General features: G+C 40.0%; 1 protein-coding gene across 1 annotated transcript; it reads left to right on the top strand.

Annotated features, from left to right (window-relative positions):
* The first annotated feature begins 10,156 nt into the window (after positions 1-10,156).
* On the top strand, positions 10,157-12,623 carry LOC136695018 (uncharacterized). Its single transcript, XM_066668833.1, has 5 exons — positions 10,157-10,687; positions 10,933-11,187; positions 11,338-11,493; positions 11,584-11,676; positions 11,983-12,623. The coding sequence occupies exons 1-5, from the start codon at positions 10,157-10,159 to the stop codon at positions 12,202-12,204; spliced, it is 1,257 nt and encodes a 418-aa protein (XP_066524930.1). The 3' UTR covers positions 12,205-12,623.
* Positions 12,624-12,997: the final 374 nt, after the last annotated feature.

The raw sequence follows: 12,997 nt of genomic DNA, 5'->3' as shown, positions 1-12,997 counted from the left end.
GAGAACCAGAAACAACATGACTAGGGATTCTAACAAATAGAGCACTTGAAACAACACGAGAACAACATGGGCCGAAACATTACAAAGAACAATACAAAGAACAAATGAACGACCACAGGAAGTGAGGGAAGGCGACTTAAATACAAAACACACACGAGACGCACCTGAGACAAATAACGAGGGTGACGAACAAGGAGGCGGAACAAAGGTGGGACTAGAACAACAACACAAAACAAAGCCATGTGCTGAGAAAACAGACCAGACGGGACGAGGGCGTGACAACTTTGCACTGACTGACCATGAAATTGGGCACAAAATGATTAATTATGACACATCATTGCTTGCAAAAAAGGCTTTGGTGGATGCTCCTTTTATTCTCTTGATAACCTCATCTGTTCCCAGTTAAACTGATAACTGTGGAAACTTTTTTAATTTTTATTTTATATCCTTTGAATTAACCAAATATTAAATATTTGGTTATATATTTTGTCAGTATCATAAGTGAAGTTATGTAATAACAATTTTGGGAGTAGGACCACGCCTGAACTCCTCCTCTCAGCCCTATATATACCCTGCAAATTCACGTCATTTCTGCGTCGGACAAATTCGCCTCATTTAGTTCAGGAGATGGATCTCGACTCGACTGCTTCACGACATCAGCTCGCTCCTCCGCGCTGGGTCATTCCTGCTGATCCCCATATTCTGAGCCGCGTTCGGCCTTTATCAAGCCCACTGAGCCTCCTGTTTTAAACTCGCTCCCGTCTCCACCCTTTTCCCTTTTCTCATATTCATTTATCCAACGGGGGGGTCTGGCTTCATACGCATTCATACGCCACTCTGAACTCTTCCCCAAAAGACTTCATTCTTTAAAATGCCACATATAAAACGGTTACAGCTAGTGCTAGTACTCTTAGCACAAAGTGGCACTGATGCACCTGAAAACAAATTTTCAGCATCCATTAAAAAAAAAAGAGAGAGAAGGACGTGCCAGAACATGTTTTTTTCCACCTGCTGCCAGCCTATACACTGAGAGAGTAAGAGTAAGTCAGAGTAAGAGAACAATCTTTGTATATAATTAACATTAGTTTAAATGCTAGCTAGTTAACTTTACTGGCTCATGAAAAGCAGATTGTTTGCCAGACTATTTTAAATACAAAATGTTCTACATGTTTTAGCTTGAAAAGAAACATTATATACACTTCTTAAAACATGGCTTTTCTCTGCTAAGTATTAATATTATGTGTACACTTATTTATGATTTATTATAAAATCATGTCTTTCCTGTATAGTGGCTTGTGTGGTCTAATGACTTCCAGGGCTATGTTTTCGGGAGCTGTTAGCTCCAAATAGCGTCTTCCATGGCTAACAGGTCTGGAGTGAGGATCCAGACAAACACAATCCAAGAAGTTGGTTACTGGGACCTACCTCCGGAGCCAGGCCTGGAGGTAGTGTCTGACCGCGAGCGCCTGGTGGTCGGGCAGCCCACGTAACCAAAAAGGCAATGTGGGAGGATCAGGTGGGCTCAGTAGGGGTGCGGTGCAATGCCCATTGAGCACTGAAGAATTAAAGTTCTTTTTGGACCGTTCCCAAAGTAATTAAAATTTAGAAGATCTCCAAAAGATCCAAATACACCCCCTCTCCTGAGGGAGGCGTGCTCGTTCCGGAAGTTTCACAAAAACCAGTCGAGTGAAGTTCAAAGCAAACCAAAGTATTTATTTTAATACTGGAACCAGGAGAACTAATACATAAGAAACGCAACCTAGTGCCCTTCCACGCAAAGTTCTGACCTTCCCATCTGACTCCACAGTTTTTATACCCTAAATGACGTATACCCTGCTAGCAAGGCGTTTCTGGCTGATTAACATATATTAATATGCATAATTAGACATGTCAGTACTCAGGTTCCTCGCGTGCATGTTTCCCATGCACCTATGACCCCAAAACACTCATCATGCCCTTCTGACTCTGTAGGTTTTATTACCCACATTCCTTTTCTGTCACCAAGATACAGAGGGGTCACTAATGGACTTAAGGTCACTGATGGACTTAAGGTCACTGAGATGCCCTAAAGTTCAAACTGTCCTAACTAACACTTGGAATTTATACTACAAGCCTAAGTGCAGATCTGTTAAAGATCTAAGAAATTAGAAAGGTGTAAACACTGAGTCAGCATGTCAGTTAGTGTGCAGATTCTAAACTGTTTAAATGCATGTCTAGATACTGGTTAGTCATTCATATGAGTACTTATAAGATACAAGATTTCACACAATTATAATTGCTTAATTTTAACTAATCATTTAAGGATATTTATCCACTAACACAAAGTAATAAAATTATTTTTCACAACAGCACAGAGTGGGGGCTAGGGGTGTTCTTGGTACATGGAATGTAACCTCACTGGGGGGGAAACAGCCATAGCTGGTGCGTGAGGTTGAGAGATACCAGCTAGATGTAGTTGGACTCACCTCTACACACAGTATAGTCTCTGGAACCAAAGTCCTCGATAGGGGTTGGTCTCTCTCCTACTTAAGAGTTGCACAGGGTGGATATGGGGGTATGGGGGTACTCACTGGCTGGCGGCTGTACAGTTGGAATTTGTCCAAGTAAACGAGAGTGTCACGTCAATGCAGCTTCAGCTTGCTGAGAGGAAAACTTTGACTGTATGTGCATATGCACCAAACAGCATCTCAGAGTATTCAGCCTTCTTGAAGGTCGAGAGTGGAGTTCTAGAGAGGATTCCATGCACTGACCCTATTGTTTTGCTGGGGGACTTCAATGCTCATGTTGGCAATGACTGGGAAACCCGGAGAGGAGTGATTGGGCCGATCTGGAATAGCCTGGCCGATCTGAACCCAAGCGGTGTGATGTTATGGACTTCTGTGCTAGTTATGGTTTGTCCATAACAAACACCATGTTTGAACACAAGGTGTCTCATAAATGTTCTTGATACCAGAGCACTTTAGGCCAAAGGTCAATGGCCGACTGTGGTTGTGTCGTCTGATCTGAGACTGCATGTTTTGGACACTCCGGTAAAGAGGGGCTGAATGAATGTAGTGCTGCAACTGTTTTATTGGAGTTGGCTCCTCCAGATTTTCATTTTTTAAATGCATCTCGTGTTCCATGGTTCTTTTCAGTGCAAGCTGTTATCATTTGGTGACTTCACAACATTTGAGAATCTCTGTGTAGTTTTGAAAGGGACACCACAGATATTACTAGTAACTGTCTACAGGCCTCCGAAGTACAGTGCTAATTTTATTGATGAATTTACAGAGATGCTGTCCTTTATTTCTACAGACTTTGACCATTTTGTTATTGCTGGTGACTTTAACATACATATCGACAATCCAAAGGACTGTTTTGCCAAGGAACTACTTGCCATATTGGACTCTTTTGGCCTTTCACAGCATGTTACAGGGAGCACACATTGTCATGGTCACACGCTGGATATTGTTATCTCAAAGAGTCTCAACATATCAGTGACTGTGAAGGACGTTGCACTGTCAGATCACTACTGTGAGTTCTTTGATATGTGGGCCTCACCAGTCATCAGAGATAGAAGAGTTTGTGTCAAGAAAAGGATTATAAAGGACTGCACAGCTACACTTTTCATGAGTAAAATGTGCACTACACCATGTGAACGATCCAACTCTGTTGATGATCTGCTGAATAGTTTTAATACAAAAATTGTCAGTGTAATGGATGAGATTGCGCCAGTTAAAATGAAGGCCATGTCTTGCAAACAGAAAGCACCATGGAGAAATGCTTCTGTTGTTCAAATCCAAAAGAGGGAGTGTCGCAAAGCAGAACGCAGATGGCGTAAAACAAGTCTTCATATTCACAAAGAAATATACAAAGATAGGCTACGTCAATACAACGCGACAATATGCAAAACACGACAATCCTATTTCTCTAGCATCATCAACAATAACACTAACAACAGCAAAATCCTCTTCACCGTGGTCGACAGACTTACTAACTCACCCACACCAATGGCGCCTGAATTAGTATCAACTGAGAGATGTAATGAGTTTGCATTCTTTTTTAACACTAAAATCCAGAATATCAGACAAGCGATTAGTACATCTATATCCAACAATGAGTCTGTACCCTCTCCATCACCTCATAAAAACTCCTTAGTTAAAATGTCAGAGTTCAGTACTGTTGATAGTAATATTTTAATTGACACAGTTAATCATCTCAAATCATCCACTTGCAGTCTTGACACACTACCAACCAATTTTTTAAAGAATGTGTTTCACACTATAGCACTAGACATACTCCACATTGTAAACACCTCACTCATGTCGGGGGTTTTTCCGAGCTCACTAAAAACTGCAGTTGTAAAGCCTCTTCTAAAAAAGAAAAATTTAGAATCTTCTCTGATAAGTAACTACACACCAATTTCTAATTTACCATTCATTGGCAAAATCATTGAGAAAATAGTTTTCAGGCAAATCACTAGTTTCTTGTCCATTAACAGTAGCCTAGACAAATTCCAGTCTGGGTTCCGGTCTAATCACAGCACTGAGACTGCTCTAATCAAGGTAATTAATGACATCCGCTTAAATACAGAGGCTGGAAAGGTATCTCTTCTATTACTTCTTGACCTTAGTGCTGCCTTTGATACCATTGACCATAAGATTCTTATAGATAGACTCGCAAACTGGGTTGGACTCTCAGGAACAGTCCTGAAGTGGTTCATTTCTTACCTGGAAGGCAGGAACTACTTTGTAGAAATAGAAAATAATATTTCAGAGAACATGCCAGTAATCTGTGGTGTCCCCCAGGGCTCTATTCTTGGTCCACTTTTATTTAATTTATATATGCTTCCTCTTGGCCAGATTCTACAGAACTATGGGCTGTCCTATCACAGCTATGCAGATGATACTCAGATTTACATGGCCCTGTCCCCAAACGACTCTGGCCCAGTTGACTCATTAAGCAAGTGCCTTGAACACATCACAAACTGGATGGGACACAATTTTCTGCAGCTGAATAAAGATAAAACTGAGATTATACTATTTGGGAATAGCACTGAGAGACAAAGATTGGCTACGTATCTGGACTCGAGAGCCCTCAAATCTAAAGAACTGGCTCGCAACCTTGGTGTATTAATGGACTCAGATCTCAGTTTTAGTAGTCATATTAAAGCGGTTACGAGATCAGCATTTTACCATCTTAAGAACATTAGTAAGATTAGAGATTTTCTGACTAAACCAGACCTGGAGAAACGTATCCATGCTTTTATTTCTAGCAGGATTGATTACTGTAATGGTCTCTTAGCTGGACTTCCAAAAAAGACAATTAAACAACTTCAGCTGATTCAAAATGCAGCTGCCAGAGTTCTCACTCGGAGCAAAAGAAGAGATCATATCACCCCCATCCTCAAATCCTTACACTGGATACCAGTCTGTTACAGAATAGACTTTAAGGTGTTATTACTGGTTTATAAATGTCTAAATAGGGTAGGACCAGCGTATTTATCAGATCTGCTACAGAGATACACTCTAAAAAATGATTCTTGTGTCCAGTAATTATTGCTCATTAAAATGAAAAGATTTTACCTAAAATTACATTTTTTTAAGTTCGCTTAATTAAAGGAATAAAAGCAGCCCAATATTTTGTGTGTTTACTATATTCAGAATTTTGCAGAAATATTGCATATAAATTGCGATGTTTCTTTGCAAATGTCAGTGTGACTATAGAATTGAGTAAACGTTAATAAATATTTTAAGACTTTTTGGGACACCACGTGACTAAGGACGTTGGCGCAAAGAAGAAAAAATTTGGACCACATGCATAACATCCCAAGGAAGGATTGCATAGGTAAGAGCACAATGACTGATCATTGAAGTGTTTACAGACCGTTTTCAGTCGTTTTTGAGTTTGAACATTTGGTATGTAGCTGTTAACAGTGTGTTCTCATGTGTGGAGCTGCGTCTTTAAAAACAGTTCAAACGCTCAAACTCAGCTAACGGTCATCGGATCTGTGTGCATAAACACTCTAAAGGAGTGCCTGGACGGCCTTTAGTCTTTTTGAAGTTTCGTCTCAATCACTCCTTCTTCCTTTCTAGGTCATGAAATAGCAGCACATCCACCCAAAGACTGCACGATATGTCTGAATTAAATTAATTTGTAATGTACAGTAGGTTAGCCAACTCTGTATGTACCACTTTATCACTACTCGATAAGCTACGGTTAAAATATAGTGCACTATGCAGTGGGGAGTGGTTTGAGACAGTGACGGTGGTTTCCACTCTTCAGTGCAATCGTTGCGCAGGCTGGTGGAAGGTAAAAAGAGAACTGGGCAGAATAAACAGGAGAGTATCTCCATACAGTTCGTTTGTGTGTTCATTCATTTTGAGCTGCTGCTAGAGACGCAGCCCTACGGTAAAATGCGTTGTCTCCCGACTGGAAGTAAGTTCATAATCTACTAAAATTAAATCTCCTTAATAAACTGGGATGCTGTAAAAAATGTCTGACTAATTTTAGGACAGATACATTTCAGTTTAATAGGTAAAGAGCCAAACTGTATATTTTACGCGGTCAAATGCCTCGTTCCTCGAAGCTAATGGCGGTCGTACCCCGCCAGTGACCCACACTGTGTTTATCTGAAGTTAGTGTGCAGCTGCAGGTGGATGGTTTCATTTTTCCGAAGCAGACTTCAGATGTTCAGTGTGACCTGCTTTAGTGTAAATTTAGGAGAGCTCCGCAGCCATACACCCATAATGTTAAATAAAAAGGTCTTACCCAAACCCAGTACTTCACCCAAAACGAGGCAGGTAAACCAGCATAACCACTGAATGCCCATGAATTTAAAATGGCAGGTAGATTAGACATTATACATTGCAGTGTATTTATAATTGTCAACTCAAATTAATAGTGTTTATCTAAATGACTTTGAGCAATATGAACTGATACATGTTTTCCTTTGTTGTATCTAATTCAGGGAAGCCTTTGTTGATCAGATACCATCTGAGTTACGGTAATAACATCAGCATTTTTGTGTTTTAAATCAGAGTGTTGGAGTGATCTTTGAGATCCCTACACTCCTCCCTTGTTGGTCCACCTTGTAGATGTAAAGTCAGAAACAGTAGCTCATCTGTTGGTGCACAGTGTGTGTTGGTCATCCTCTAGTCTTTCATCAGTGACACGGGACACTGTTGGCTGGATAATATTTGGTTTGATTAAAGAACAGGATAATAAAGTATGAAGAGAGACATATGGGCTACATTCTGTAATTGTAGAAAGTCCTCCTATATCGTAAGTAGACCTGTTAGTGTTTATATTTGTATTATTTCACTATAGCCACATATTACAAAGCATGTGTAGTTATTTTTGTCCTCTTTAGGATTACATGAAGTGGACATGTAAAATTTGTCAAATACAAGTTTCAAGGAGAGGAGCTCTACTTAAACATTATAGAATTGATCATGACTGTTTAGGACGCCACCAATCACAGCCTTGTCCACACTTTGAATGTCCTTGCACTTTCAAGACTCATAGTTCTCTGCGATCACACTTGGCAAGACATCATTTCCCAGATGGGTCGATAAGCAGAGAGCACCTTTCTTTCTGTTGTCAAAATTGTGGATCAAAGAGATTCACAACAGAGAAGGATTTTTTTGCTCATGTAAGACGTCATCTGAGTCAGCAGGAAACAGTTGACTGTGTTTTCAATGGTTGTGACTTTAAGACAAATGTGTATGGGACATTTGCAGCTCACAAGAGCAGAAAACACACTCCTTATTCAGCCAGTGATTTTAAATGTGCAGTTCTGCAGAGAAACACAGATGCTTGTAATGCTGTTGATAGTGTAACTGATACAGAAGATACTACTGAAAACAATTTCTTGACTTTTGAAGAGGAGAGTGAACCTTTACAGAATACTTGTGTGAAAAAGCTTGGTTCATTGCTGCTTAAATTGGAAAGCCTCTTCCATGTATCAGGAAATTGTGTGGATGAGTTAGTAGAGGACTTGCAGTTCATTTCATCTGTAGCATCAGCTCAAGATTTTAAAAATATTATTGAGCGAACTTTGGAGAAACACGGTTGCATACTTGCTGCATCAGTAATTACAGATTTAGTGAAGGAGCTTTGTGAATCAGGACCAGTAAGTACAGCACTTGGTTTGAAAGGTCCCTTTAACAGTGCATACAAGAGAAAGAGATATTTTGAGGAAAATTTCAGTGTTGTTCAGCCTGTGGAGTATATAATTGATTTAAGGGCAAAAAGGTGTTTTCAATATGTTCCAATTTTGAAATCATTGTCTCAGTTACTGAACAACAAAAATATCTTAGAAAAAGCTGTTGAAAGTACTGAAACTTCCAAACATGGTGTGACACTTCACTTCAAATCTTTCTGTGATGGTTCTTACTTTAAAGAGAGCAATTTTTGGAATGGAGATGAATTCAGGTTGTCCTTAATTTTGTACGTTGATGATTTTGAGGACTGCAATCCCCTTGGAACCTCCAGAAAGAAACACAAGATAACAACTCTGTACTGGGTGTTAGGAAATATTCCATCACCTTTGAGATCTGAATTGACCTCCATTCATTTGGCAGTTCTTTGTAAAGCAGATGATGTCAAAACACATGGTTACGCTGTGGTTCTAGAACCACTGTTGAAAGACCTTGTATTTTTGGAGTCAGAAGGAATTTATGTTTCAACTCTTGCCAGAAATTTGAAAGGTAGTGTACAGTGTGTAGTAGCAGACAATTTAGGTGCACATGCAATTTGGGGATTTGTGGAAAGTTTTTCAGGGCAGTACCCTTGCAGATTTTGTATTGGCCAGCGCTCAGATTTTCAGCTGAAGGAAGTACGCACAGGTGAATTTCAGTTGAGGACTGAACAGGAGCACTTATTGCATGTTCAAACAGTGTTCTATGACCAAAGTTGTTCCCACTGCTGTGGTGTCAAAAAACAATGTGTGCTGACTGAAAAACTGACTAACTTTCATGTCTTGAAAGGGTATCCACCAGATATACTACATGATCTTTTTGAAGGGATTGTTCCTCTTGAAATAGCATTATGTCTGAAAGTGTTCATTGAGAAAAAATATCTGACTTTGTCAGTGGTCAATGATTCCATCAAACATTTTCCATTTAAATGGGCAGACAAAACTAACTCTCCAAAGTCAGTACCTCTCACATTTGCAACTAGAAAGAGCATTGGAGGAAATGCTCACGAAAACTGGGCCCTGTTAAGATTTCTGCCATTTCTTATTGGAATGAAAGTACCAGTTGATGAACCAGCATGGTTACTTTTAATGGATCTGAAAGAAATTGTTGAGCTGGTTGTTGCTCCAGTCCATACCAAAGAGACCATTTGCTACCTAGGTATCAAAATATCAGAGCACAGACATAGATATTTGCATGTCTTCCCAGGTGAAAAACTGATACCAAAGCATCATTTTCTGGAGCATTATCCAGATTTGATACAGGCCTTTGGTCCTCTTGTGGCTATGTGGACAATGCGTTTTGAGGCTAAACATAGTTTTTTTAAACGTGTAGTCCGGCATACAAATTCTTTCAGAAACATTTTGCTATCTCTTGCGACTAAACATCAGCTAGCAATGGCCTATCAGTCACAGGATTGTAGTTTCTCAAAACCAGACCTGTCTGTTTCTCATATTTCTCTTGTGCCTTTGGATTTGTTGAAGACTAATATGCAAGAAGAAATACTAATCAAATTTCCAAATCAGACATCAGTACAGTTGGCTAACTCTGTGTCCTGCTATGGAACAAAATACTGTGCAGGTATGATACTGGCCCATGGCTGTACTGCAGGGCTCACAGATTTTGTGCAGATTCACCAAATTGTTATTGTTGAGAATGTGGTTGGATTTATCGTGAAGAGCCGTGTATCCTGGTATGATGAACACATGAGATCATTTCAGCTGGAAAAACCAGGACATCTCAAATTCCTTCTCCAGAGCGAATTGAATGACACTGTGCCATTAGCTGCATACAATGTTGGGGGGAAATGTATGGTTACCCTGAAGCGCCACATTGATGTTCCATTCTAGTGGATCAACTTTGAATGTTGAGAAATAACTGATTTTTGTTTGTGAATATGTTACTGTGCTGCCTGTCTAACGATTTAGTTTTCCCCTCACAAAATGACTCACAAAATGTCACCAGCAACGCTTCGAGTGATGATAAAACATGATGCACATAAATTGAGCCTACCTTCTGGGATTCCTGATTCAGTTGAAGAACTGGAGAGGGTAGTGAAAGAGACATTTAATTTACCTGCAAACTTTGCTCTGCATTATATGGATGCAGATTTTGGAGATTTTTTTTCTGTAACTACTACAGCCACTTTGAAAGACAGAGACACCATTAAGGTTGTTTTTGTGGAGCCTTTGTTGATCACCTTAAGAGCAATTGACAGCCCTCAGTATATGTCCACTCCATCTCAAGATGCCTTATCAACACTGTCTTCATTAAGCTCATCTGATGCTGTATCAACTGAGTCTTCTGTCAACTCATCAGCTGCCTCATCTGTTCAGTATGGATCATCAGATGACACAGTGTTGCTGTCCCCCCTGAAGACTCAAGGGATGCGGTCACAACATTGGCCAATGCAGTTTGACATTCCTGAATTTCCATATGAGACAGAGCTGATTCTGCAAACTGGAAATGAAGAGTTCCTTAAAACTGGAGTTCTTTTGAATGATCACAGTGTGAGATCTCAAGTTTCTGATGCACTAGTCAAAAAAATGTTCCAGCATTGTGCATACCCCACCAGCAAGCAGATATGTGCAGTTGCGCAGACACTAATAGAAAAGTATCAGTGTCTGAGGGAGCCTGGATCATTGTCTGGGTATGATGGCTGGTTATCCAGATTGAAGAATAAGATGGCCAATTATAGGAGGAAACTAAACAGCTTGGATGCCCTGAATTGGCTGTCAATTCTTCGCAACACAAGAGACCTGCTGCAGTAAAAAAGCCACACAAAGCAGAGCTAAACTACCTGCCCCCTTTCCCACCTGGTGAAACTAAACAGACGTTGGAGAGGGTGAGGGTAGAGCTTCTCAGTGACTTCAAGGTTAGAGACAACCGGAAAGCTATTGGTGAGAAGATGGCCAGAACCTTTTCCAGTCGCAGACAAGAAATAGTTGAGGACAGTCCACCTGTACAAGACCTTCTAGAGAGATGGCCTGCACTTTTTGATGTCATTCAGGTGACTTTTGTATTTCATAATTTCCTGAAAATGTTCTGAATATCACTGAACATGAAGAGAAGAATATGCATCACAGCCCATACGTGACTATCAATATGTTTTATAGTAAAATACAGCTTTGATAATAATGATTAAATCTTGGTTTTTAAGGTGAAAGAGGAATTCAAAAGGTTGACAGCCACTGATTTGGAATCGCAGTTTTATTCTAATCTGGACAAATACACGGACAGGCTCCTCAGGTTGTTCCATTCCAAGGGAGGAAACGCAGCCCGCAAAATGAATGAAGTACTGATTTTGCTTGACCAGGTAAATCAGATGTGTTTACTGAATTTTTGAAGTGCTGATATGGTGCCTGAACATTAACTCGTGAAACATTTGTGTTTGTATGCCACTAAGGATGATGGTGTAGATAACCGTAGAGAGGTAGTGATTTATGGCTTGATGGTATACTTCTCTGAAAATGCTGAGCACCTTATTACACATTACCAGGTTAGTGTGGTATATACAGTCATGTTTTTAACATATTTAATGTTTAATATTTTTAACATACTTAAACATATGGAGTTTTGAGCTTCACTTTAACAGTATTGAGAGATGGCAATGTAACTAAACAAATAAACTGAAGAAATGTCTTTGAAAAATAATTTGTAAAATGTAATTAAAAGAAATGCAATTTTCCTGGGAGGAAACAGTTAGGACACGTCTACATTTAAGAACTTGTAAAGAGAAGACCAGTATGGAGAGGAACATATGTTTGCAAACACTATCATATAATGTCCTTTATGTTTATTTTAGCACACCAATGGCGATATCGACCCTGATGACCTGAAAGATCACACACTGAAGATTGTCACCAAAGGGGGCTCTACAGATGGCAGCCCTTTAGAGGCAGGGATCGTTTTGGAGGGGGTGCAGGTGATTGCAGGATTACAGAGTGTCCCGAATGCATGCGTCATCCGCGTTGGCCTAATGTATGCAGTCAATCTCAGTTATCCCAAATCAGAGGTACACGTTTGAATTTTTCCAAAAAATGCTACTGGAACTAGACAGTGGGAAACTGTCCCCAAGGATTCTGTCATTGAAGAACAAGTTGTTGACATAAATGTATGATGAAAAGTGATGCTTCCAAAACTCATAAGCACACAGACATAACATCACATACCTGAATACACATAGTAGATCATCTCAGCAGCATATTGTTGAACCAGCTTATATGTAGACTTTGTGATACTGTACACTACTGTTTGGATTTTGGCTGTACTTCAATTTTGTTTTTCATTGATAGGTTAGCGAGGTGGGTTTGGGGTCGGGGGCTATGGCAATGGTAATGATGTGAACATGTTTAAATGTTCCAGTTCACATACAATGTCAATTTTTGGCTTTAAGGTTAATGTTTTTAGCGTTTCCTCTCTGATTAATAATGCTGAGCTGGGGGATGGACAACAACTGGCCACTTCATTAAAACCACCTCCTTCTATTTACACTCATTTTCCATTTTTATCAGGTCCGCTTACCATATAGAATGTAGTCCATCTGTTTCTCTGTATACTTTGTTACAATCTTTTTCTATGGTCAGGACCCCCACAGAGCAGGTGTGATGTGGTGGTGGATCATTCTCAGCGCTCCAGTGACACTGACGTGGTGGTGGTGTGTTAGTGTGTGTTGTGCTTGTACGAGTGGATCAGACACAGCGCTGTCCACTCTATTAGACACTCCTACCTTGTTGGTCCACCATGTAGATATGTTGGTCTGCACAGTGTTGGTCATTCTCTAGTCCTTCATCAGTGATCACAGGGCAGCTGGATATTTT

This window comes from Hoplias malabaricus, chromosome 4 (assembly GCF_029633855.1).
Source record: "Hoplias malabaricus isolate fHopMal1 chromosome 4, fHopMal1.hap1, whole genome shotgun sequence".
Taxonomy (NCBI): domain Eukaryota; kingdom Metazoa; phylum Chordata; class Actinopteri; order Characiformes; family Erythrinidae; genus Hoplias; species Hoplias malabaricus.
Note: the sequence above shows the minus strand (reverse complement) of the source record. Positions and strands in the feature narration are given on the sequence as shown.

What these genes read in the sequence shown, in the direction of transcription:
- LOC136695018 (XM_066668833.1), top strand. Translation starts at nt 10,157, where the DNA reads ATGATAAAACATGATGCACATAAATTGAGCCTACCTTCTGGGATTCCT. An exon ending in TTCTTTTGAATGATCACAGT is followed by an intron (nt 10,688 to 10,932) that starts GTGAGATCTCAA and finishes TCGCAACACAAG; the next exon opens with AGACCTGCTGCAGTAAAAAA. An exon ending in CACTTTTTGATGTCATTCAG is followed by an intron (nt 11,188 to 11,337) that starts GTGACTTTTGTA and finishes TTGGTTTTTAAG; the next exon opens with GTGAAAGAGGAATTCAAAAG.